The sequence below is a fragment of the Camelina sativa genome, chromosome 1, assembly GCF_000633955.1.
Source record: "Camelina sativa cultivar DH55 chromosome 1, Cs, whole genome shotgun sequence".
NCBI lineage: Eukaryota > Viridiplantae > Streptophyta > Magnoliopsida > Brassicales > Brassicaceae > Camelina > Camelina sativa.
The window spans coordinates 2778799-2804244 of NC_025685.1; the positions used below are offsets into that span (position 1 = coordinate 2778799).

General features: G+C 38.3%; 8 protein-coding genes across 15 annotated transcripts in view; 1 reads left to right on the plus strand and 7 right to left on the minus strand.

The window, feature by feature from the left end:
* Nucleotides 1707-5239, plus strand: LOC104732515 (GTP cyclohydrolase 1). Its single transcript, XM_010452102.2, has 3 exons — nt 1707-1824; nt 3489-3689; nt 3857-5239. Exons 1-3 carry the CDS (start codon nt 1812-1814, stop codon nt 5041-5043), a joined length of 1401 nt encoding a protein of 466 aa, XP_010450404.1. The 5' UTR covers nt 1707-1811; the 3' UTR covers nt 5044-5239.
* LOC109129403 lies at nt 5355-5795 on the minus strand (the record flags this gene model as incomplete). Its single annotated transcript, XM_019237585.1, is given in 2 exon segments — nt 5355-5664; nt 5667-5795. Coding segments are annotated over 2 exon segments (204 nt in total), but the record flags the coding sequence as incomplete, so codon positions are not given.
* LOC104733015 (myb-like protein X) lies at nt 5356-9370 on the minus strand. The gene is made up of 4 exons (XM_010452661.2): nt 8802-9370; nt 8403-8706; nt 6549-7428; nt 5356-6288 (listed from the first exon to the last, which is right to left on the minus strand). The coding sequence occupies exons 2-4, from the start codon at nt 8478-8480 to the stop codon at nt 5801-5803; spliced, it is 1446 nt and encodes a 481-aa protein (XP_010450963.1). The 5' UTR covers nt 8481-8706; nt 8802-9370; the 3' UTR covers nt 5356-5800.
* LOC104732804 (pentatricopeptide repeat-containing protein At3g07290, mitochondrial) lies at nt 9589-12454 on the minus strand. Of its 3 annotated transcripts, none has more exons than XM_010452560.2 (2): nt 11935-12278; nt 9589-11690 (listed from the first exon to the last, which is right to left on the minus strand). In XM_010452560.2, the coding sequence occupies exons 1-2, from the start codon at nt 12180-12182 to the stop codon at nt 9644-9646; spliced, it is 2295 nt and encodes a 764-aa protein (XP_010450862.1). In that variant the 5' UTR covers nt 12183-12278; the 3' UTR covers nt 9589-9643. The 3 variants fall into 3 exon arrangements, with proteins under 3 accessions (XP_010450862.1, XP_010450791.1, XP_010450727.1); XM_010452489.2 differs by having other exon boundaries at nt 9589-11735; XM_010452425.1 differs by having other exon boundaries at nt 9589-12454.
* Nucleotides 12516-15512, minus strand: LOC104732599 (translation initiation factor eIF-2B subunit beta). Of its 3 annotated transcripts, none has more exons than XM_010452249.1 (10): nt 15399-15512; nt 15199-15260; nt 14957-15111; nt 14572-14865; nt 13994-14123; nt 13764-13871; nt 13520-13622; nt 13314-13439; nt 13047-13234; nt 12516-12915 (listed from the first exon to the last, which is right to left on the minus strand). In XM_010452249.1, the coding sequence occupies exons 2-10, from the start codon at nt 15249-15251 to the stop codon at nt 12843-12845; spliced, it is 1230 nt and encodes a 409-aa protein (XP_010450551.1). In that variant the 5' UTR covers nt 15252-15260; nt 15399-15512; the 3' UTR covers nt 12516-12842. The 3 variants fall into 3 exon arrangements, with proteins under 3 accessions (XP_010450551.1, XP_010450620.1, XP_010450495.1); XM_010452318.1 differs by having other exon boundaries at nt 14578-14865; nt 15199-15269; nt 15399-15509; XM_010452193.1 differs by having other exon boundaries at nt 15199-15269; nt 15399-15509.
* On the minus strand, nt 15746-17659 carry LOC104733110 (UV-B-induced protein At3g17800, chloroplastic; the record flags this gene model as incomplete). The annotated part of the gene is given in 2 exon segments (XM_010452749.2): nt 15746-16720; nt 17303-17659. Coding segments are annotated over 2 exon segments (1107 nt in total). The 3' UTR covers nt 15746-15969.
* Nucleotides 19980-22046, minus strand: LOC104733211 (probable glucan endo-1,3-beta-glucosidase A6). The gene is made up of 3 exons (XM_010452836.2): nt 21782-22046; nt 20396-21691; nt 19980-20283 (listed from the first exon to the last, which is right to left on the minus strand). Exons 1-3 carry the CDS (start codon nt 21831-21833, stop codon nt 20246-20248), a joined length of 1386 nt encoding a protein of 461 aa, XP_010451138.1. The 5' UTR covers nt 21834-22046; the 3' UTR covers nt 19980-20245.
* LOC104733305 (probable xyloglucan glycosyltransferase 6) overlaps nt 23646-25446 on the minus strand; it is a 4742-nt gene continuing 2941 nt past the window's right edge. The window contains exons 4-7 of one of the 4 annotated variants that reach the window (XR_759041.2): nt 25140-25313; nt 24923-25036; nt 24057-24796; nt 23646-23954 (exon numbers count right to left, since the gene is read on the minus strand). Coding sequence is in view for 2 of the 4 variants with exons in the window: in XM_010453015.2 (XP_010451317.1) it covers nt 24164-24796; nt 24923-25036; nt 25140-25430 (1038 nt within the window). In the remaining 2 variants the exon portion in view is untranslated. Of the gene's footprint in view, nt 24797-24922; nt 25037-25139; nt 25431-25446 lie in introns of all 4 variants that reach the window. The other 3 variants (XR_759039.2, XM_010453015.2, XM_010452914.2) reach the window with 3 other exon arrangements.

Genomic DNA, 25446 nt, shown 5'->3' on the forward strand with positions numbered 1-25446 from the left:
GTCTTTACAAAAAAAAAAAAAAAAAAAAAAAAAAAAAAAGACTAATGCATGATACACGTGAGTGGGGTTGGAGCTCAGAAGTCAGAATTATTAATATATTCAAAACAATAATACATATGCTTTACAATCATTTATGGGGTTTGTTTACAGACTCAATTGCTACAACAAGTTTGTTTTGCACAAAACTTATTTACTACTAAATTATTGGTTCTTAATAGATTGATGTTTTGTTTGTTATTATTATTTACAAAGATTGATGTTTTTTTGTTATCAATATCGAATTATTATTATTATATTAACACAAAAATATAAAAATGTAAAAGTTATTTAAAAACAAAAAAAATTGTGTGAAAAGACTAAAACAACACTCTTTTATGAATAGAGAAGGAGTAATATTTAGTGTTTAAACTAAGTTTGGTTAAAGGTCCCTTTTTATTTTTATTAATATCACATCCAATTTCCAATTTTGAATGATTAAACACCAAACAGATCTGAGAAACAATAGAGAAAGAACGATGCATGGTACGCAAATTCTTTAAATACTATGGCAAAGCTATCTAGTTTATTTATTTTAAATAAATAATGCGACTAATGGAAAACTGACACTAGTTGACTTAAAATATTGATTCAAATTGGCATAAAAAAATCATGCATCTTTTTTTTTTTTGTCGAAGTGATGTTATTAATAAACTTGGTTCCAACCAAGCTAGCATACAAAGTAGAATACTACGCCCAAAAGATGGAAGACTTAAATCGGTGGACTACAAAAATGTCTCCAAAGACAAAGGCTGGAAGAACACAAAATTTCTCCGGAAACTATGTAAAACCAAACATAACATTAGCATTTAATAACAAAAACGAAAGGAAACAACAATCTTAATCTAAAAGCACAAGCAACCGGCCAAAAGATTTTAAAGGAAACAATAGAACTAAGAGAGTAAAGAACCTCTTCTTCTACCACACAAACGAATGAGATTTACCAAGGATGCCCACAACCAACTCAAGAATAACATCAACCACCTCCTAACACGATGAGAGCCAATCTCTCGAAATCAAGGAACAAGGACTTCATAACACGACAAGCAAGACCACTCAGTTGCGGAAGTGAAAACGACGTTGATACGCCCATGAACGTCAAACTAGAAGTCTTCAAAACGTGAGGAGCGAAGCTTAACTTCTCGAAGAAACATCAATCTCATAAACAAAACCGACGAAAAAGGAGGAAGCTATCACCCACTATGCACAACAAGAAGAAGAAGGAACTCTACAAACTTAAGATTCTACTATCTTATTCAAACAAAACGAAACTTCTGCCTAGAAAGGAGCCGAGACATCCCAATCGAAAGCTACTAAATCTGCTCGATACTACTAAGGATCACCATAAAGCTACCATTATCAAGATGAATTGCAGAACCATATAACTAAAGCATAAACGAAAGGGAAGCCACTGATAACATCGGCGAGAAGCGCCAACCACCAATAATGTAGGGTTTTGAGAGAGAGAGAGCGGCACTCAAGAAAAAAAAGGGGTTTTTTTTTTGTCTCAAATTCAAACTAAAAAAAAAAAAACATCAATGATGTAGATATATTAAAAAAAGATAAATAATTTTCATTGTCTTCTTTTGATTGTTATTTTAATTATATTTTGGTCTACATGTCCCAACATGAATTATTTCACCAATATATAGAGTCTTCTTCTTCTTTCTTCTTAACATATTACTTAAGCAGGAACTTTGAATGCTTTTGGCTATATATACATATATCAAACACAGAGAACAAGAAAGTGCAACTAATTAACCAATCATTTCGCCATGGATACCAGAGGTACTCTTTCCTTGTTCTATCTTTTTTTTTTGTTAAAGAACTTGTTTCTATCTTTCTTCATTACATTACATACACACCCGTTTATTTTTTGGATAATTACAATTTAAAAGATATTCAAATGTATATGAATATATAGTATGAATGCCCTTTCACAGTCGTTTAAGGCGATATTTCTTCTAACACGTTGCAATTCATGTATAGAGCTTTGCAAATAGATGATCAACTCTATAATTGTTTGGAGAACTCTGTTATGTTTCTTCTTCCTACACCATCCATGGTTTTTTTTTTTTTTTTTTTTTTTTTTTTTTTTTTTTTTTTTTTTTTTTTTTNTTTTTTTTTTTTTTTTTTTTTTTTTTTTTTTTTTTTTTGTGGGTTGAGGAAGGCAACACCTCCCGACTTGATCTGATAAATTTTGTTTTGTAAAAAAACTTAAAAACAGTTTTGTCAAATCTCATTCTTTGAGAGAACAGTATTACACACTGTTTTTCAGTATATCACTTTACAAACGTTCTCTTATCCTTCTTATAATAATAATGTAGTCGTAAACGTATGACAATCCCCCCCCGGTACAAACAATTCTTAGATAAGTCAATCATATTACTTTTCCAAAAAAGTCTTATTAGTTCTATCATGATTGCTTGTTTTTAATTAAAATGTATGTTTGTACATTAGATCAATAGATTAGTTTGTAATTTGTATTATCAGTATAGTCTTAAAATACATATATTGTCAAACTTCGAGTCTTACATAATTAGAATTGATATTATTCTCTATCAAAGCATTTTTTTTTAATAAAAAAGTTCAGGTGGTAAAAAGGAAAAAAAAAAAAAACAAGTAGGTTGGTAGGTATTATTATTATTACTGAGTAGAAAAGAAGAACAAGTTGAAAGGGTTTGGTGAATTCGAAAAGTCTTCGCCGCCTTATAATAATACTGTCTGTATACATTAGTAGAAAGTTTAAAAAAAAAAAAACACAAAACTCGTTGATCTATTTTTATTCTACTTATAAAACATGGCAGATGCATAGCATTACGCTTCCCGATGAGACGCGAGTTGTAGTTGTTAATAATGCCATGGAGCAATTTTATACTCCACATAATAACGCGAGTTGTAGTTGTTAATAATGCCATGTAGCAATTTTATACTCCACATAATAACGCGAGTTGTAGTTGTTAAAAAATGTCTCTATAAAATGAACGATTATACAAATCCACATATTCCTTGATCAACGGGAACCCTTGGTTTTGTTTCGTCCCCCACACCCGCGTCGTGTATTATCCCATTTCTGACCTTTCAGGGAAAAATCCCATCCTTTTTTTTTTTTTTTTCTTCTTGTTTCTGGGCGTTGTGGTGAGAATTTTAGTGGGCAACCTTTCCAACTTTTGTTTTTGTTCCTTTGTCCCTTTCCTAGTTTGGTGATACTTTTTTTAAACATCAACGACTCGATTCTTCGTTTTTAATCCGGATTTGCGGATTTGAAATTTTAGAAGAAGAAAAAAAAAACCATCCCACTTGTACGGATTCTCGTTTTGGGGGATTCGAGTATTGCTATTTGCTGATTTGTGATCTCTTTTTTTGTTTTTTCTTTTGGCTACTTTCCCCTTTCTGGATCTGATCTGGTGGGGTGCCTTTTTTTTTTTTTTTTTGGTCAATGGGGGCGTTAGATGAGGGACATTTGAAACTAGAGCTTGAGATTGGAATGAAAAATGGCTTCGTTGGGCTTGCTTTCGAGCACCAACCTGAGACGTTAGCTATCCAAGACGCTGTCAAACTTCTTCTTCAAGGTCTTCATGAAGATGTCAATAGGGAAGGCATCAAAAAGACTCCTTTCCGTGTCGCCAAGGCTCTTCGTGAAGGCACCAGAGGTCAAATCTATCTCCTTTAGCTATATATAACTAACTAACTCTGTTCCTGAGCTATTGATCTAGGTTGTTAGTTTCTCTTCCTTGTGTTGTTTAGCTTGTTACTTTTCTGGATTGGCTTTCTCCTTGGTGCAATAAGTTTGAATGTGGAAAGTATTAATTTTTGTCAGGTTATAAGCAAAAAGTGAAGGATTATGTACAGAGTGCTCTGTTTCCAGAAGCAGGGTTGGATGAAGGAGTTGGACTAGCAGGAGGAGTTGGAGGACTTGTTGTTGTACGAGATCTTGATCATTACTCTTACTGTGAATCTTGCTTGCTCCCTTTTCATTTCAAGTGTCACATAGGCTATGTCCCATCGGGCCAAAGAGTTTTGGGACTGAGCAAGTTCTCTAGAGTCACTGATGTTTTCGCCAAGCGGCTCCAAGACCCTCAGCGTTTGTCTGATGATATTTGCTCAGCCCTCCAACATTGGGTCAAACCAGCTGGAGTCGCTGTTGTTCTCGAATGCTCTCACATTCACTTCCCCAGTTTGGACTTGGACTCTCTGGACTCGTCCAGCCACCGTGGATTTGTGAAGCTGCTCGTTTCCTCGGGCTCAGGAGTTTTCGAGGATGAAAGCTCGAGTCTTTGGAGTGAATTTCTGAGTTTCTTGATGTTCAAAGGCGTCAAAACGCAAGCTTTGTGCAGAAATGGCGGCCCTGTGAAAGAGTGGTGCCCGAGCGTTAAAAGCTCGTCTAAATTCTCACCTAAACAAGACCCTGAAATGGTGTCTGCTGTCGTTTCCATCCTGAAATCATTGGGAGAAGATCCGTTGAGGAAAGAACTCATTGCTACACCATCTCGGTACCTCAAATGGATGATGAACTTTCAAAGAGCCAACCTTGATATGAAGCTGAACGGCTTTAACTCTGCCAAAGTCAACGGCGAGGTCAAAGAGAAGAGGCTTCACTGTGAACTGAACATTCCCTTCTGGTCAATGTGTGAGCATCATTTGCTTCCTTTCTATGGAGTTGTTCATATTGGCTACTTTTGTGCTGAAGGAGCCAACCCCAAGACTATTGGAAGTTCGCTCATCCAGTCGATTGTACACTTTTACGGGTTCAAACTTCAAGTACAAGAGAGGATGACTCGACAGATCGCTGAGACGCTATCTCCTCTTGTTGGCGGGGATGTGATTGTTGTGGCGGAAGCCGGACATACTTGTATGATCTCTAGAGGAATCGAGAAGTTTGGAAGCAGCACTGCAACAATCGCGGTTTTGGGTCGGTTTTCGAATGATAATTCCTCAAGAGCAGTGTTTCTAGACAAGATCCATATAACTAATGCCTTGAAGACAGATTCAAGCTCTCCAATTTGAGATGGTTTCATGTCTGTTTGGTGTCTTTTTTAATGCTTCTATTTGCCTTTTCTTTTGTGTGATACAATAACTTCGAAGTCCCTATAAACTTTGAAGCAAACCCGATGATTTCTTTGGTTTTTGATTCTTCTTCATGGCTTCATCTATCTTTATGTTAGTTGTTATATTCTATTAATAACATAGTTTTCTTCAGCTATACTGCTACTGTACTCTGTTTCGGAAAGAGAAATTGAGCTTTTTTACCAGTCCTGTTTATGAATTAAAACGCTTCTCGTTCCAAAAACGGCAGTAAGAGAAAAAGACAGTACTCAGTAACATCAAGATTTGTATGGATTTCCATGAATAATTTTCACCCAGAGACAAAATGTAATGTTATTAGTGGGTAAATGATAAGATCTCTCCCCTATTCGCTATATCCTCCCTCATAATATTATATAGCTTAATGCTAAAGCAATCTACTGATGATGACACAGCAGAATCAAAACTGAACCAAACGTCTATCAGAGATCCTTCTTATCGAAAATCTCATTTCCAACAATCCCACTCTCAAAACGATTTAACTCTAAAACCTACACAGTCCTTACTGACTTGAATTGTTCTACTAGGGAAGCCTCTCCCATCTCATGAAGCCAACCATTCATACAGCAACATCTTCCATTCCAGTTGTACCAGGTATTGATGAATCAACCGTCATTGGGATTCTTAACCGAGCAAAGAGTCCCTGCAATGTGATGATCTTTCTGGAATGTCGTCTAAACTAGAATGGAACCACATACGGAAGAGCTAATATATCAGCGGATTCTATTCTAAGAGCCTGGTTCCAAACTTCCGGATTCTCAACAACTGAATTAGTATAATCTGCTCTTTGCTTTTTTAATAATCTCACACCTGACTGACCAAATAACCACTCTTGTTCATCATCATCAACCTCAGGCAATTCCTCCCTTTTGGGTACATTCAGCAACTGATCCAAATACTTTAAGTCCGAATGAGGCCGTTTTCTTGCAGATACTTCAACTCTTTCTTTCACTTTCCCTGAAGAAACCGGTGAATGGCATTTGACTTCTTGAGAAAAAAAGAAACCGTTGATTTTCTGCTCCTTGACCTCTGGATTAGTCACTATTTCTTGCAGCTCTGAAACAAGCTTTGGATGAGTTTGGCATGCTACAGAGTTTCTTCCGTTTTCCACGGATGCAATAGAAGAACCAACTGGCGTAGGTATCTCGTTTGGCTTAGACCCATTCTCTGCACAAACAATTAAACAACCCGCGCTAAGAGACGAACAGTAATAGTATAAGAAAAACACTTCCCCATATTGCACGAAAACCAAAAATGATCGAAATCAAGATTCCAATAATAACACAGTGAAAATAGATATACTAATATATAGAGGAGAACAAATGAGTTATGAGTAAAGAACATGATTGAATAAAATATAAAGTAAAAAGAACTTATAAAAGAATATATCTATTCAATTTTAAAAAGAATTTAGGGGTAGGACTCACCATACAAGAATCCATTTGTCTGAAGATCCTTTCGTTTGCCAAGAATTCCCTCCGCAGTAAGGTTCTTGACGCCCGCCTTTGGATGGTCTGACTCTCTAAAATCCCTAGTATCCACAACGTCATGTTCTCTCCCTTTTAATCTGGGCCCTCCCTCTACAAACTTTGGTTTCTTCAGAACATTTTTGTTCATCACCTCTGTTTTCTTCTCTTTACTACTTCTATCTGTTATGTTGTTTGGTTCACTTTTCTTTATCTCTCCGTTGATTAATGGCTTATCACTCTTTGTCACACTTTCCCTGCGGTGATTCTTCTCTAGTAGTTCTTTTCTCTTCGCCTGATCTTTTTTCACCACTGATTTAAATATAACTTCAGCTCCTTTCTGATCCATGCAAGATGATACTCGGAGAACCGGACTTTCAGACCTTTTTGCCATAGCAGAGTTCTTATGGGTACTGATTCTCTTTTCATCAACTTTCGTATGGTTGGTTTGAGGCACTGAGTAGAAATTGTTGCTCTCTGTAACTCCAGAAGGAATATCAATCTTTCGTAGACTTTGACTTTCTGTAGCTTCTTCATCTCTGATCCTTCTTGCCAGGTCCTGAATAAACTTAGAATCTCCATTACCATTACTCTGCAAGGTATTTGGTACAAGTTTTTCTTTGTCTCCATTGTTCAGCAAAACACCCGTAGCTTTTCTGTCTTCCAAAGTTCTGCTTTTTTCCTTATCTCTATCCTTGTCTTTCCTATCTTTGTGTTTCTCTTTTTTCTCCTTCCGTTCCTTATGTTTGTCTTTGCTTTTTTCTTTATCCTTTTTCTCTTTTCCTTCCTTCTCTTCTTTATCTTTCTTCTCCTTCTTGTGCTTCTTCTCCTTGAGCTTTTCCTGTGGTTGAAGTCCCACGAGAAAAAGAACACACATACATAAGTGAAGATTAGAAGAAAGGCACACAAATAATTAGTTACCTTTACTTGTCAATTCTTGGGTCAACTTAAATGAGTTTTGAGAAGAAACCAGGTGAATCATTATTTTCAAGACGGACAACCTCCAGTACCTAGCTAGTCTGATATACTAATTCTTAAGCTCCTTAAGCTCCTTACTACTCTTCCTAATTATAATTCCTGCAGTTTCTCAAGACACTACTCAAGCAACTACAATTAGTAGATTATTCTCAGATTGGTGAACAAAGGGCATGCTTCTAAATTCCAACAAGGATAGAAAGCCGCATTAGTGGTAGTACTAAGAGAGACTTGACAGTAAACTTCAGGGCATATAGGTAAACCCTAACCTTTACTAATCAATAGGATACAATTATCTAACATCCAAAACCATCAGCTATAGAAACATATATTCACTTCAATAAGGCAACATCTCCGCATCATATGTTAGTCAATGATCCTGCACAGCTTGCTGTGTGCTAGGAAAAAATCATAAGGAAAACTGGGGCAGACCAGAAGCTAATATTGGGGAATTTATGAATCTCCCATGTGAGGTAGTTTAAGTCCATCAGCATTGACGATTCTCATTACAGATATCAATTCCTCTATATCACTACATAAACTGTTTTGGGCTACATTTATCAGAGAAACTAATTCTGAAACAGTCTCAATGTTACTTACTCCTATACTTTATTGGGTCCATAATTTCTAGAAAAACAACACAAGGGAACCCATTAATCCGTTCATTCATCACATTCCTCCAATAGATAAAAGTATTCAAAGAAGAGTCATGATATCCTAAGAGCCTACCTAACTCAAACTTTTGCCAACAAAATCAAGCACGGGACAAGGTTAGAAAAACCAGCAAGGAGATCATGATCTCAAAGGAGGGAGTAGATCCTAAGAGTTAACAAGTGGAACCTTTAATAAAGAGTCTGATTCATCGGTTGTAAACTTCTTGTCATATCCTGGAGGTGGAAATGGGAAGCAACGAGACATGGCACTTATCCGTCAAAACCGTTAAAAGTGGTATACTTTAAAACCACTTCTTTGTTACTTTCGGGCTCCTTTATCCCAAAACCTGACCAGATCAGAATCTATGATCCAGTCCACCATATCAATAAAGAACACTTTGAAGCTCCAAACTTTGACACCTTCAACTTGAAAGATCCTAAATTAATATAGCAATTTTTCCAACTTGGAACCTCAAAGATTTGTGGTTAACCTGAGCACAAAATCAAAAAAATCAGAACCATTAATATCCGTAACTCGGATTACAAAAAGTTTAGTAGTCAAATATGAGCAGCTGAAAGAAAGCACCTTTTTAATCGGCTAACGAACTTGTGTGGGAAGCCACCAACAAGTTGGCCTCTTTCCGATTGAATGTGAATGATAACCCAATTACGCAAATCAACACACTTATTTCCAATTCAAATCACACAGACCTCAATTAGGGTCTAAATCATCAGGGGGGCGTGATCCAATCAAACCCTAAAAAAAAAAGAATCGCAAAACCAAATCACCTGCCAAAGAGAAGAGAAATTGCCAAGTGCACCAATTGCACACGCAAGAGGTAAGTAGGAACAAAAAAAAAACGAAATCTTGTGGGGGAACTGATAACGCAAAATTAGCTCTCGAAGTATAATAATCAGCGGAGATCAAAATTTCAAAACTTTTTTGCCAACGGAGACCAAAACACGAAACAATTAAGGTTTTTTTTTTCTTTTCTGGTTTTTGTTTCAGCTTATGGATATAATAATACAAATCAACGGTGTTGTTCTATTTAATACAGCTTCGGTTTATTATTTATTTTTATTTATTTTTTGAAAAAAAAAACCATATACACAATCGAAAGAGAGAGAGAAGAAGAGGAAGATCTCAAAGAGAAGAGAAGAGAGAGAGAAGAAGAGGAAGAAGATATAACAACGAAGAAAGTGATAAATATCTCTCTCTCTCTCTCTATCAATGTCCATGTGTTGGCATATGGGTGCGTATATACCTTCTCTTTCTGTAAATATATATATCTGTAATGTTCTTCTCTGTCTCCTTTTCTTTTTTTTAAAAAAAAAACCGCACCTTTATATATATGGGTTTTTTTTGTCTCTAGTTCGTTGAAGAAAGAAGAAGGAAGCTATACAAAAGCTAAAAGAGTAATAATGATATTAGAAGGTGGGTCTTTCTCTGCAGTGCAATTGATCAACCATACCTATTACTTCACTGCAATCACCAGTTTCATCTCCTTCCATGAGACACTCTACATAAGCCAACACCTCAGCTTTCTCTACAACTCCATTTGAGGTAAGAAGCTCCATTACTAGCTCACGCGCCCGCTCCGTATCTCCTTCCTTCTTCAGACCTTGAATCACTTGGCAGAAGGATTTGAAACTCGGGACATACCCGGATTCGAGAACAAGTGTTATCAGCTCCAGGCATTTTATGTGTTTCTTCTTGCTGCAATATGATTCCATGATGACGTCGACGGCCTTCTCAAGAAATACACCGTTCTTGAGTGTAGTTTGGACTAGATCGTTGGACTCATCCGTTCTTCCCTCTTTGCATAACCGTGTGACCAAGAAAATACATAATCCGCTGGTAGACCCGCCAATTTGTTCCAGCACAGATATGAGTTTGTTTATACATTCAGCATCGGTTTCTCTCAGAGCAATATCTGAAACAGAACTCTCATCTGAAATATGGATACCCTTTTGAGATAAGACATATCCCCGTAATAAATAAGAATAGATACGATCATTTAGTTCATATCCTCTTTCTACCATTGCCCTTACGGTTTCGATAGCACAATCTAGTCTTCCATTATCAACATATCCTTTCACCAAAACAGTATAAGTAACATGGTTTGGTGAAATTCCTGAATCTTGCATAGCAGAAAGAAGCTTCTCTGCTTCCTCGACTCTTCCTAGTTGACAAAGACCGTTGATGATGATTGTGTATGGATAGACATTTGGCAAACAACCACTTAACTTCATCAGTTCTAACATCCTGAAGGAACCACTTATATCACCTGATCGAATCAACCCATCAACCAATGTTGTGTAAGTCACCACTGAAGGAACTAAACCAAGCTTATTAATTTTCCCGAACACTGCTAATTCCTCTTTCACTTTACAATCTTTACTGAGCATATCAAGAAGCACATTCAGGGAGTGAGGAGTAGTCAATATTCTCATCTTAACCAATGTCTCCAGGATATACAATGCATTCCGGGTTTCACCGACTTTACAGAAACCATCAATAAGAGTTGTACCTATTACTTCATCTAGGTTTATTGCTTTTCTAAGCATCAAACCTAAGAACGCACTAGCTACATTAGCCTTCCCATGTTTGCAGAGAGCATTGATTATAGCGGTATATGTAAGACAATCAGGCTCAAGATCAAAAGAGTTCATCAAGTTAAGTAGCTTGTAAGCCACAGTCATATGACCTTCTCTACAAAGCCCATCGATCAAAACATTATAGCTCACAATGTCAGGTGACAGACCATTGTCAACCATTCTCTTCATAAGATGCACGGCCTTGTATGGTTTCCCAACTCTGCACAACCCTTCCATAAGCTCGTTGAAAGTTCTTACATTTGGTTTGCAAGCCCTCTTCTCCATTACAGCAAGAAGTTCAAACGCGGGAACAACCCGTCCATCTTTGCAGTAGCCATTGATCAACGCATTGTAAGTTACAACACTAGGAAATATCCCGTCTATAACCATATTTCGAAAAACACCATTAGCCTCTTCAATCTTTCCGTCTCTACACAACCCATCAATCAAAACGGTGTAAGTGTGAGCGTTTGGTTTGCACCCTCTAGCAGTCATCTCATCAAGCAAGTTAAAAGCTTTATCAATAAAACCTCTATCGCACAAGGCTTTAATAAGCACAGTATAAGTACGTGTGCTTGGATGGCAACCTTTCTCACCCATCTGATCTTTTAACCCAAAGGCTTCTTCAAGTCTCCCTACTTCACACAACCCGTGAATCAAAATGGAGTAACTAACAGAGTTTGGTGAACAACTTCCTTCTCTGGACATAACATCAAACACCTTGAGTGCATCTCTTATATACAATCCACGGCAAAAACCCAGCAACAAAGAAGTGCATATATGGGAATCTAAAACAAACCCAATTTTGAGAAACTTACACATGAACATCTCAGCTGCTTCGGTGAATCCATTCTTACACAGAGCATTGACAATGGTTCTGTAATCAATCATGCCAACAACAAATCCGTCAGCTTCCATTCTTCTGAAAGTCATGTAAGCCAAAAACCCCAAATCAAGTTTAGCCAAGGACATCAAAAGAGAGCTGTAACAAGGGTAATTTAACCGGAATCCAAAAACCTCTCTAAGCTCATCAAAACAACCCATTAGTCTCAACATCTCTTTCTCGCATCTACATTCCCTAATCAACACAAGGATTACATCATGCGCGACTCGATACATACCGGAAGAAACAATCAGTTTCAGAAGCTGAGTTTTCTGAGCTGGCTCGAAACAATACGAGGAATGCTTGCAGACCCACATGAAAAAACGAACGCAAATGTCGCTGTCGCTGCGTTGAAGCGAGATGACCTGTGAAGCGACATGTGGGTTCATGTGAGAGACTAGGGATTTGAGAGAACTGTTCTTTTCCCAATTGGAATCCTTCAGCAAAGATGCGACGGCGTGAGGCGCCATCTCGTTCGGGGAACATTGGGAAGGCCGAGAAGAGACGGAGAAGAAGGCATTAGAAGAAGTAAAAACATGATTCCCCAAAGCTAAGATCTTTCGAGGACTTCTGATACGTATCAGCATACACAGATTGAAGGGAGCCGGAGGGTAACAGAGTTAACTAGTGTGGGGGGGTTTAGTAGGGTTTTTGTCTCTCTTGCAATTGAACAATGGGGTTTTATGCTGCAAAAGAAGCAGGTGTTGTTGTCTGTCTGAATCTCGCTCGATTCTCTGGGAGACGATATAGTGATCCGGTTATGAGCTAATTGGAATTGAACCGAACCCAACCGAACCAAACCAATGCCAATTAGTAAAATTGCACCCCCAAATGTTTAATTAATAAAATAGGATGTCCACCTCCGGTAGTTAGGAATACAAAAGCCAAAGAAAGAAAAATTTGTGTTGAGGGGGAAAAGTATATCAAGTAACAATAGACACCATTGAGACTGAGCTATAAAGAAATTACTCGGAGACACGGCAAAAATAGACTTGGCCTAAAAACTTTCAGACACAAAGATGTTTCTCTTTCTCATTCACAACCCTTGAGTAAGCTAGTTTGTGCAATGTACATATATTCTTCAACTGTGAATGACTGACCAAACTGAGTGGACTGCGTATCTTTCTCACCATTACTTCTTTATCGCTACATCACCAAATCATCTGCAGAGTAATAGTCCGCAATAAGACGGTACATGTAAGATGGATTGTGCCCTCCCCTGTAACCAGAAAAAGGTAACGCTATCATCAACTCTTTACCCAAACAAAAGTAATGCAATGAGAAATGGACCAACCTAGAAATATAGCAACTAGAGTAAACCAAAGATATATATATATAGGAGAGACTTACGTATCCGTTATAAAGAGACTGACAAGGTTTGGTGGGACATAATCGAAAGTTGGGTTGACAACTTGAAGAGACCCGGAACCCGCTCCAAAATCCAGGCAATCAGAGAATTCACCAAAATCCAACAGTTCAGACGGAGATCTAAGCTCATTTAGTAATACTTCAGGGTTGTGAGGATAGAGTGGACACAACTGTTATTACATAAGAAACCTTTAATCAAGTCTGGAGAGAAATCAACAGTCTGAGAAATTAAATCAACTCGAAACCAACCTTGTGACTACCGGCTAGAACCACAAATGGGACTGCATGCTTTTTTGCTGCAAGAGCAGCCATATTGACACCAACAGGTCCGATAACCCCACCATTAGCCATCACGGCATGAGCTCCGATTATAACCTTGCATTATCAGATCATATGTAATTTATTTAGGAGCTAGGGTCAGAGAAATATAAAATTGGAAAGGATTGAATATGTACCATATTCACTCGAGATATCATAGCGAACACTGCAGAGTCAGTGATAACAGTGGTCTGCAAACCTCTAGCTACCAATTCTTTTGCTAGTAGATGGCCCTGATACCTAATATAATATCATAGAATTGGAAGAATAAAATGATGCAGCTGAGTTATACATGCATATCAGAGAGTACATCAAATGTTGCGCAAAGCAGAGAACACTAACTATGGCAAGGATGAAACATATAGTAAGGAGAGACCAAACCTTGGAGCACCTTCGGCAACAAATACACGAAAAGATCTCTTTTTCTCCTTTGCAGCACACAGAAACTCAAGCACTGTTCTTGAGCTACCCAGGGTTAGGATCACCTCACTGACAAAATCGAATTTAGGCAATACAAAAGTTGCATCATGGAAAGACACTGATAAACGACAATTTTGGTTCTCCATGTATTGCACGTTACAGATAATTAGTGCTATAGAAAAGAAAAGTACTTTTGATGTATATGCTCAATAGCTTGTTCAGCGATCTGCTCATGACAACCAGAAATCTCCTGAATAAGTTGATTCACTCCTTCGATAACATCATGCTTCAGCTTCCGAGTTAATGAACTTTTATCGGCAGCTAAACAAAGGGTAATTAGACCATTAATATCAACCAAAAATTAGAACTTATTTTTTTGCTGGATGATTCTAATAAAAGTGAGACAAACCACCTAAAAACCAGACTGATAAGAACAGATATGTTTCCCATTTTAGGTCTATATCTCAGTAACACAACACAAATTCACAAAGAAATCCAGCAACAAACCGACAGGAACCAGTAACCTAAAATCTTCCAAGCTTTAAAAAGGTCCCATAGCACAACAAAAACAACTTGATACCTAAATCTGTCTAAGTTAGTTCAAAAGCAACCATATGTATCCACTTGTAAAGGATATCGTACAATTGTTATATTCCTGCTATAAGACTTATCTTCATGGCTTGCCAAAGACATCACTAAAACAGGCGGCATAAGGATCTACTGAAAAATCAGCATGTTGAAAGGAGAGCCAAAGGCATGGAAAAGGTACATTTACTTTTGCTTTCGGAATCAGCACCGGATGACGATGTGTATGGGACAGTTGCAGATTCAGGAGTGCCCTCGAGTAAGGTTTGCAAAGACGGAGGGCGTAACGTACTCCTAGCTGCAGCTGCAACAACTGCTGCAGACATTGCAGGATACCCAATTCCTTTGCAATTATCTATATCATCATCATCACTTGCATCCAATAAATCCAAACCAGCCATGGCTGCTGTAGTGAGAGAAAGATCCTCCTCCCTTATAATATGCAAAACCCGTCTAACTACATTCCCCACCGCAAGCTCTACAAAACCAAATTCGGGAATATGTAATCCCTTTGCATATATTGAAAGAGAAGATGTAAGCAAAACAAGAGAAAATTTCAGAATGCATACCAACTGGATTTGCAGCAACCAATTGCTGACCAACGGCTTTCACAGCATCAATAAGAGCAGCGGCCTGGTTTGCGTGAGGCACCCGCTGATGCGAAATCACTGACCTAAGAAGCTCTACAGTGCATTTGGCTGTAGCCTGTGAGCCCTCAATCTTACTACACATTAATATATGATCAAATCAAATCAGCAACTATCTTAACAAAAGGGTTTGACGAAATAAAGCCAGCCGAGAGAGATCTTACCGCTTCCTGAGCTTGTTTACAAACTCCGCCACCATTGATTGGACGTCTGGCATCTTCCTTATCTGAAATCACTGAGCAAAATTGCGAAACTAGAGGGTTCAGAATTGATAAACCCTAATCATGAGCGATTCGCGGCAGGAGAAAGAATTGAAAAAAAGTGAGAGGAACCTAAATGTGGGAGACAAAAAGAATATGCTTACCAGTAAGTATGTGACGGTGGCGGACGATAAGGAGATGAAGTAGGAGATATATTCCGGCGAGAGAGAGAAACGGAATTGAACAAGGAGACCAGATTTTACGTTCACTCCGTCTGGTGTTGAGAATTGGGGATTTTGGTAGGTCTAAGTTTTGGGCCCAAACAATGTGATATTTGGGCCGAGAATAAAAAAGCCCACAACGTAAAGCATCACCAGGTTTTTTTAGTCATATCATCATCACTCATCAGGTATTCAGGTGTCTGGTTTAAGTAAGACCTCCTTCCATTTGAAAAGCTTTAGTGATCCAAACTTTAGATATGTTTGGTTTTGATGACAGTAAACAGATCCTCGGTACAAAAGGAGAAAGATCATAACATGAAACTTAACACCACTTTCTCTATTCACCCCTTATAAACAACACCACATTCTTCTTATTCGGCCGTCAAAATATTTATAAACTAAGCAAAAGCTATACACTGAAGAATTTGCGTGATGAGAGAGATTCAGTAGAAATATTTCTCTATATATACACCACACCAGACGATCACGAAGGTTTCCTTCTAACCAAACTGGTTTATATGCTTCTCTTTCCTTCTTGTTCTTCTGCATTCCCATTCTCCTTGAGCTTATATGCACCATCTACATACAGTTCCGTGTCCCACAGAAACGTCCCAAACGCCACTGCCTCTAGTACCAAACGCTTCAAACTTGAAAATGAAGTCACTATGGTCTCATCGCTCTCTTCGGTTCCAAAAAGAGCCAAACTTTGCTTCTCTATTAGATTCCTTGCTTCCTCTGTCCTCGGTTTTGCACATCTCTGCAATGTCTCAGGATCAAACTCTGAGATGTAATGTCTCAGCTGCTGCTTGTTGGAGATCTGTGCAGTGCCCGTTGTGAAAGAGCATCCAAAGATGGGACTTCTCAGATATCCGCTTCCATGGACATCCGATAAGGAACACTCGAGCTGGTGCCTGAGAGAAGCGGATTTCAAGAAGTAACCATACAAGATCGAGGCAGTGTATACCTTCCTGAGATGCAGTTTCTGTATCTGGGTGGTTGCCCAATTGTCACTCACGCATGAATTGACCCGTAGTCCAATGACTGCGCTTACGTGTTCTTTAATTATCTCAAGAGCATCGCAGCTGTAAATCGACTCTAACTCCCAGTCTTTTGGAGGCCAGATCTCGAGTCTTCCGTTGTAGATGCATCTGGAGAGCTTTGGAACAAGAGGGACTCTTATCTCTGAGTATTTGTAGAAGATCAACATGTACATTATGTCTTGGACTGCAGTTTTGCAGTAACGTTCCTTGAGTTGAGCTATCCTTCTGCCAAGCATGGAGAAAATCAAGAAATCAGTGATCGTAAGAGAGCAGAAAACAGCAGGAGAAACGTCAACAAACAGAGTATTGAATGGCCTGAGCCGCAAGCTAAAACTTAACAACGAGCTGCAGAAACAAGACAGTAAGTGGAACACAGGCAAGAAACTACTGATGAATATAATACATACGGAAACACTATATATAAAAGCCACTCCATTAAGAATCAGAAACATGAGCCAGCCTTATGGAACACAAAAACAAAACTTGCTTCACAAGGCAGAGCATTGGAAATCACACAGCAATTCAATAACTGTAGCCTTATCTTGTTACAAATCAGCAATATCATTAGTCTGATTCTTCCATCACCATAAACAGCATCAAAACCACTATCACACACAAGAATCGGCCAACTTATCATCTGAACTTTTGCAAGCTTATATGGTGGGTGAATACACAAACTAACTCGTGAGAGATTATATAAGCCTATGTTTCTAATGATTTACACAGCTCTCTGTGTATGTAACTAAGTCTACGAATGTTCACAGCATAACAGATTCGGAATAAGTAAAAAGGTTTTCAATAACGGACCTGTGGAGAGAAGCCTCATCGGAGCCAGAGCTTAGAGACATACGAGCCAAAGCAGCTTCCCTACCATCAGCAAGTTGCTTAAGCTCATCAGCAGCAGCGTAATGAAACAGCTGCCGCTTGTTAAGCAAAACGCTTCTCAGAAACCTCCCCTGCGCCGATCGTGGCTCAAGCGGCGCGTTAAGACTGCTTCCAGGCTCACACCGACTCGGTCCCGCCGCCGCGACCACAACCATCGAGCTATACCTAATCTTCCGCTTCGCCGGAAAAAGAAAACCACCGCCTCCGTCGCCGCTCTGTCTCCTGGAACGCGAAGGGAGAAACGGTAGCGCCGCTTGATTGGAGATACAACTATCCATATTATTTATCAGATTGAGCGATCGATAACAAAAAAAAGTAGAAACAGTGGGATTATTAAAAAAAAAAAAACCCTAAAAGGATCTGCGATTGAGAGAAAGAAGATTGATGATGATTTTGCGGATTAGTGGGAGAAGTGGTGAAGAATGGATAAGGTAGAAGAAGAAGAAGAAGAGAGTATCTTTTTGTTTATTATTCCATTTTCTGTTTTGGATAAATTTTTATTTGATTCTGTTTTTTCCAATGGGCTCCTCAACTCAAGTCGGTGTGTGGTTGTTATTATTTTACCTCCACTCCAACTTGACATATGCATATATGTCATTGGCTAATATACAAAAAACAAAAAAAAAAACTTATTTCGTAGAAAGCAAAATAGAAGAAAAATAACTTAATATCTATAGCTTTTGATCCGAGACAATTATAGAATTTTCAAGAATCCTTTTAGATTCAAAGGGACTAAGCAAAAGTCAAAAAAATTATACGATTAGTAAATCATATAGTTAGGAAGTTTGGTAAAACATATAATTGTTTTGAAGTCTTTATAAGAGTCGTATAACTTACGTTTAATTTTAGTCGAATGATTTTCATATTCATATATAGTTAGGTGGTTGATGTTTACAGATATATACACATATGTGGGTTATAAATTATGTTTTAAATTCGGGTATAGATCTCTTATCTCAATTATTGGCGATTGTTTTCGGAACAAAAATGTAAGATGACCCATCGTGCTCTCTGTGCCTCTGTGAATATTATAGGATTGGACCGTTTGGTGGTCCTCTAAAGCCAGCTTCTATATATAAAAACACCACTAGTTTTTTTCTCTAACTATCATCAGTCGGCTAACAATTTGATTATTTGTTTTTCTCTTTTCTATTTTCTTAACAAAAGAGTTACAATTGGGCTGAACAAACTTTTGTTGTAGAATAACCGTCTGTTTTGTTATTTTGCTTTTGCTTAATTACATACAGAAAAAAATGTTTAGCCTGATATGGAAACATACTCACATATCAAGTGCAACAGCGTATTGATTAGTTGGCCGACCCGTGAGAGGTTTTGACTTTGACCGAGTGGATGACTAGCTCCTGAATAATTTTGATTGTTAGGATAAGTGGTGGCTCCTATCATAGCGGCGTGTACAATGTTGTTTACTATCACTCGGGTGGTCCACAAAATAATTTAGAGTTTTTAACCCATCATCCTGAAAGTTGGATTTCAGATCTGAAAAGAAGCAAGTCTAAGTGTATGTTCGATTTTAGCATATGATGTCAAACATGGTTGTTAGACTAAACCCATACTTCTAATAGTTCCATTTTGATAAATCTAAATGGTGATATAACAATGGTACAAAGTACAAACATATTTAACACAAAACGTTAAACTTGTCTATACTCCTAGTCTAGTTATTTATTTATTTTCTTAATAGATGTTAACTAGAGCTAAATTTGAAAAGAAAAGAGAACATATGAGGCATATGAGGCACTTTCGATCCTCCATACTAGAAAACATGAATGAAATTCGAGACAACGCCGGGGTGAGAGACAATATAACCTCCACAAGGAATTATACACTGAAAAGTAGAAGGTATATATCGAAATCGAACACATGGTTTAAATGACTTCGACTTAAACCTCCTCAAAATATATAAGAAAACCTGGTCGAAACAATCAAAGAATTAACAATTTCATCAATACAAATTACATATAAGCAATTAACCAAGAGAAAATTGTGTGAAAATTACATATAAGCACACACAATCCTTCATACATACAAAAGAAGAGTTAATAAAAGCAGAGACACAAAGTTAATGGTTTTAACTTTTTGCTGCAAAAGGCCATAACACTTTCTTTGCAAAGTGAAATAGAAAGAGGGCTACGACATCCTTTTCTCTCGATGCAAAAGAGAATCATGGCATCCGATTCTCAATATTTACCTTTTTTTTTTTTGCATCCTTTGTTTTTCCTTCAAAAGTATGATCTGTTTATTTCTTTTAGTATTTTCACTACTAGCAAAATTCCTAGATCTGAAAATGTTTATCGCTCTAGGCGTCTTAAAAAACCCCCAAATCTCCATAACAACTAGTAGATGATTATATTTACTTAACAATAACCGTCAAAAAATTGCTAACTAGTTAAACTAACACTTCGTATGTACCGGATAACATTTTCTTCAATAGTATTTTACATAAGAAGGAGGAAAAGTAGCCGTTGGCTATTTTTATAAGTAAAAACTAATCCCAAACAAGTAAACAACAACATCAGAAAAATCAGTAGTTTTTTTGTTTTGTTCACCTAATGAGCAAATCAAACACACAAGGGACCCGTTGCATTAAACGAATTTATTATTACTCAATGAGTTTTCATTATTTCGAGGGAAAAATAAAATAAATAGACAGTAAAATTAAAAATCACGGGACCGTAATCTCGTGCTGTTTCTAATAGATAGGTAAACAATCAATCAAGCTAACGTAACAACATCGTACAGAGTCGTCGTCACGTGCCGTTTCTATTAATGAAAGCCGTAACACCGTCCGGCGGCTTTCCCTCGTGTGTCTCTTCTCGACCATGCATTGTCGTAACTCGTAAGCCGTCACAATGTCACGCTCGGGAACTCGCAGCGTCCGTAACCTGGTTGTTCAAACGACACAATAGAGAGAGTAGACAAAAAAATCAACATCCAGTGATTACTAAACCGGAACTAATTTCAGTGAACCGGGTTAAATTTTCGAACTCGACTTACTTGGATCTTTAATGGTTTGGGTGGCTAAGCCGTTGAAGGAGCAAGTCCCACCGGACTTACGAAATTGGGCCCAATAAGAGCTAAAAGCGTAGCTGGCGTGCAAAACGGCCAAGTCCGGTTTGTGACATGAGCCTCCGGGTTGAATCGGGTCACAGGTATTATTCCCCTGCGAGCAAGCGTACGATAGAGCTTCACCTAGCTGAGTCCAGTTAGCTCCTTTAGCCACCACGCACCAAATCTTCCCTTTGTACACCTCATTATTCTCAGGCACCGGCAACGCTCCTCCGTACTCCGTCGTCTTCCCCGATAGATCAATCCCGTATACCTGAGTCCCGTTGGGATGTAAAAGCCCGAAATGCCTCTCCGTACCCGGACCCGTTTTCTGATTCTCGTTGTAAAGCGCGAATACAAACGAAGGTAGAACTTTTCCGGGTCGGGCGGGCGTACCTACGGGCGGTTCAGCGGCGAGTTTCTTGACAACGTTGCGGTTGTAAGTGGCGGCGTTGTAAACATTGGCTCCGATTTGGTCGTAATCCCCATTGTTGGGCCAACCCGTTTCGGCAACCCAGATCCGAACATCCGGATACCCGATTCGTTTCATAGCGAAGACGAAAGCGTCAATCATCTGATCGAAGAGGTTGTGGTAGGTCAGATTCGTGACCGGATCCGTTACGGTGACGTTGGTAGATTCGAAAAGCGCGTAATCGAGATCCATATGGGTCGGATCTTGAACCCACGCGAAATACGGGTAAACATCAACGAATAAGAAAGATTTGGTCCGGTTTAAGAATTGGAGCATCGGCTTCATAACTAAACCGGATATATCCTCGCGGAACTCACCGCTCGACGGTGGGAACGAAGTCTTGAGAACGTCGACGGCGAGTGAGGTTCCGACTTTGACCTTTTTAACGCCCAGAGACTTCAACGAACGTTGGATCTTGCGCATTGCGGGGACGAGTGAAGCTTTGAGCTCCGAGTCTGTGAAGGAGAGGATCTCGTTGCCGACGAGGAGGTAACGGATCTTGGTGGTTGGGTAAAACGGGAGGATGTTGGAACGGATCCAGTCGTCGGAGAGTGTTTCCGATTTAGAGATGTTGACGAGGAGCTCGTTAGGGACCATGACGGAGACGGTGATGTCGGTGGCGTTTAAAGCGGCGAGGATCTTTGGGTTAGCGTCGTAGAGTTTGACGCGTTTTGCGTTTAGGGATTTGATGAGGTTGACTGAGTCGGAAGGTGACGGGAGGTTGTTACCGAGCTGGCCGTAGTTGACTCCTGGCCGGCCGGAGAACTTTGCTCCTGTTGGAAAAACACACAGAGAAAAGTTAACATTTTGTAAGGAAGTATTAAGCCGACATTAATGTAGGTGAAAGAAACAGAGTAGCTTACCTGAAACAGAGATGAGCAGAGACAGAGCAAGGAGACGTTGAAGAAGACTCATGATGTTATCTTCTTCTTCGACGAGTCTGAAGCCAATGACAAAGTGATAAGTGGGAAGAAAAAAAGAGAGAAGCTGTGAGAAGAACTGAAGAAGAGTCAAGAGGGAGATGAGTATTTGGTAAGAAGAGAGAAGAGTGGAGATATTTAATGGCTCGTGTTACGTGTTCCTCATTAAATAAAACAAAATAAAAAAGCTTGTGGTTTGAGTATTGAATCAACAAGAGATATGTACAAAGTATTAGTAACTTTTGTAATTACTGTTGTGATTAATTCTGAAGTGTACGATAACAATGATACCTTCTCTTGTTGTTTAAGTCTTATTTATTATGTTAACTGTATATGATTAGGTTTTTTAAATAAAATATCAAATGCAAAGATTCTGTTTATTGCCAATTCTTGATCTTGAATGTCTAATTTTGGTATAAACAAATGTATTAGTGAGAATGATTCTTTCTGTTTTTTTTTTAGTTGTAAACAAAAGTATTGCTAGAAACGTTTAGTCGCATTTTGTCTCCATAAAGTGTTAGAGAAATCAAAGCATCTCTCATATGTAGAAATGAAACTGGGAAATGGAATTATAATTGTAATATGACGTAGAAAAGTTAGTAATCAACATGCCGTTGAGATTATTTTATGAGCGCTTGTGCTTTTTCCTAGGAAACGAGATTAGGTGGGTAAATGAATCTCAAAGAATTTTAATTAAACTCTCATTATTTATAATTGAGAAAGAAAAAAATCTCAACAGATTCTCACTAAACTCTCCTTGTTCTTTTAAAAATTGTATAACATTGATTGAAGATTGTATTATTGATTTAAAAATGTGTGTTTGTCAGGTATGTAAACGAGTTGGCAAGAAGAGAGATTAATGTGATGAAAAGGTTATGTAAGTGAGAGTAGTACAAAGACTGTTGATTGGTGTCTTAATTCTAGACAAATCTCAACGGTCGTCTAGAAATAAAGAACTTTAAAAAAGCTTAATAAGAGTTGAGAAATACGGAAAAGTAACGTTCTTATGCTTTAATGATGTGACGTGACATTATGCTCTCGAGATCTCATTTTTATGACAAAATCAATTAATAGAAAAATCATAAATACAGGCAGTACATTTCTGGTCGGGTAAACCGACCGACCCATATTCAACCGGAATAGTCCAAAATTTATACAGGTCTGATCATTTTCGATTTGCCGTTCGAATCCAATATCTCAAATTCTCAATAAAGTTAAACCGAGTATGGGATACCTTACCTTTGTACGAGTCGAATACAGGTATACATACACTGATACATATCTGAAAAACAAAAACGAAATTATTAGTCCCTCTCGGACAAGCTCTCTCTTTCTCTTCTTTTTGTACTTTTGTCCTTTTTTCCCTGAGATTTCCACTTTGTTAGATATTCTTTTATGTGGAGTAGATAATAGGTCTGGGCTTATTTATATCTGTTAAGATAAGTAAATATAACTAAGCATGGTCCTGACCCAGTGACCCTAATGAATTTGTTTATTTAAATTTGTTGATAAGTTGTTTTCAACACTGTTTTTTGTTTTTTAATTAGCTTTTGTCCTTCAAGTGTGCATTGATTTGTCTGGTTTAAGCCCTCTGACGCAGGAATGCATGCAATATATTTGATGTGCTATGTTAACCCACTTTGAAACTCATACGGTCGATTATAAGTTGTGTTATACATATTTTGATTATTTTATATTTTCTTTTATGTAGTCTCTAAGATTTCAAATGGGAGAGCTGAGTGAACTTGGGCCTTAACATACAAGAGATTGTTTAAACAGATTCTGGTCCATTAAATTTAATCAGAAGAGGCCCAAAACTAGCATAACATTCAATTTCAAAAGTATAGAGATTCTCTTAAGAGGGAAACAACAACAACAAATTGCTCAAAAGTCAAAAGAATAGAGAGAGTGGCATTACAACAGATCTTATAAAATATGTTTTTGCCACATCATCCGAAACAAAAAACCAACAACCTAACAACAATTTTTGCACAACAAAAAAACCAAGGTTTGGCTTAATACCACAACAAAAGACACAGGTCGTCAAGTCTTCGAAATCCTCTTCGACTGTTCTTTCTGCCATTCTCTAATTTCTATCCGTAACAAAAGGAAGAACCTAAACCAACCCAAGTAGAGTGTAAAATAATGTTCCCAAGACAGAAACTTTAAAATGAATTGTTTTTATGTATCTATCTGTAACGAAAGGACCTGCGAGTACCCATAAGTGAGTTGGTTCGTTCCTTCCTGACTTGGTCTTTGGGTCCTGCTCGTTCTCCAGGTGGTATGCTTTCAATTTAGTTTTAAATGAGAAAAAGGTTATATAAACTAACTGACCTGCTCCCCGATCAAATCTAGACCAACAACAACGAAAGTGATTCCTTGGAACAAGAGGAAGTAGAAGTGGATTCCCTGCGCCGACAACAAGCTTCTCACCGAGGCTGCCAAGAGGATAAACGCGAGTGCGATTTCTGTTCTGTACAAACGGTTTCTTTTGGTTTTGCCAACTTTCTTTGCTGCTCCTAGTTTGCTAAGCTCGGTCAGACCTGAATCAGAGGATGATCTTTGGAGGGTTGTGGCCTCGGCCAGAGAACCTGACTCTGCATATGCAACCAGATCAGCCTCAGAGGATCTCCCTAGCTTTTTGGTCACTACCCACTCGTAAGAACTTCCAAACTTGAACAAACCAGAGATCATGGCTCCAAATTTGGTTACCGACATGGTGTTTTCGAAAAGGAGATACGGAACTATGAAAGGAAAGGATCTCGGGGCTGGGATGATGTTCAAGATGGACATGATCCCAGGGATGTAGCAAACAACCCAAGATGGTAAGTTAGCTTCTGGGAAGAACATCGTTAATGGAAGAATGACGCAGAAGAGCGTGAATGAGTAGAATGGCAAGATAAGCTTCCGTAGCAAGAAAAAGAGGAATATCATATTTGCTTTCTTGGCAGCACTCACCTGTAGTAGGGAAGAAAAAAACAGATTAAGATCAGACCGAGCTATCTATATGAAAACTTCATGAACATCATATATACACAAGGGAGAGCAAGAGGAACTTAATCTCAATATAATTCTTTATTTCACCTTTGATCGAAGAATGTCAAAAAAGCACAAACGGAACAATTGCATTGGACCCGAATGCCAACGGTATTGCTGTTTTTTGTATGCCTCATAGGACTCCGGAAGTTCACAGAGACACTGCGTAAGGAAAATACAGATTGATGAGGTCAAAGAGTTCTGTTCAATACATCTGGTGGTCATATATGGAAACTTCTGAGCAATTTAGTTAAGATGAGAGTACCTTTACATCATTCAGATAAATGAACTTCCATCCACAAAGATGGGCACGAACAGCAATATCCATGTCTTCAACAGTTGTTCGCTCCAACCATCCCCCGCAGTCCTCGAGGGCTTTGATTCTCCAAACACCAGCAGTTCCATTAAAGCCAAAGAAGTTAATAAAGACTCCATTAACCTGCTGTTCGACTTCAAAGTGGAAAGACAAATTTATGTTCTGGAGTCTTGTAAGCAAGTTTTCGTCTTTGTTCACAAAAGCCCACCGTGTTTGGACCAAGGCTAATTCATCATTCCCCTGAAAAAAACACAGA

Bases quoted from the DNA above. Each gene is read 5' to 3' on its own strand.
- LOC104732515 (XM_010452102.2), top strand. The intron at 3,690-3,856 runs GTCAAATCTATC...AATTTTTGTCAG, and splicing joins TCTTCGTGAAGGCACCAGAG to GTTATAAGCAAAAAGTGAAG.
- LOC104733211 (XM_010452836.2), bottom strand. From the start codon at position 21,833: ATGAGTCTTCTTCAACGTCTCCTTGCTCTGTCTCTGCTCATCTCTGTT. The intron at 21,692-21,781 runs GTAAGCTACTCT...TTTTTCCAACAG, and splicing joins TCTGCTCATCTCTGTTTCAG to GAGCAAAGTTCTCCGGCCGG. The intron at 20,284-20,395 runs GTAAGTCGAGTT...TTGAACAACCAG, and splicing joins CCAAACCATTAAAGATCCAA to GTTACGGACGCTGCGAGTTC.
- LOC104732599 (XM_010452249.1), bottom strand. From the start codon at position 15,251: ATGCCAGACGTCCAATCAATGGTGGCGGAGTTTGTAAACAAGCTCAGG. The intron at 14,866-14,956 runs GTATGCATTCTG...TTGGTTTTGTAG, and splicing joins GGTTGCTGCAAATCCAGTTG to AGCTTGCGGTGGGGAATGTA. The intron at 13,235-13,313 runs GTTGGTTTCGAG...ATGTAATAACAG, and splicing joins TTCTAGCCGGTAGTCACAAG to TTGTGTCCACTCTATCCTCA.
- LOC104733015 (XM_010452661.2), bottom strand. From the start codon at position 8,480: ATGTCTCGTTGCTTCCCATTTCCACCTCCAGGATATGACAAGAAGTTT. The intron at 7,429-8,402 runs GTTCCACTTGTT...CTTCAACCACAG, and splicing joins AATCAGACTCTTTATTAAAG to GAAAAGCTCAAGGAGAAGAA. The intron at 6,289-6,548 runs GTGAGTCCTACC...TTGTTTGTGCAG, and splicing joins GACAAATGGATTCTTGTATG to AGAATGGGTCTAAGCCAAAC.
- LOC104732804 (XM_010452425.1), bottom strand. From the start codon at position 12,283: ATGCTGATACGTATCAGAAGTCCTCGAAAGATCTTAGCTTTGGGGAAT.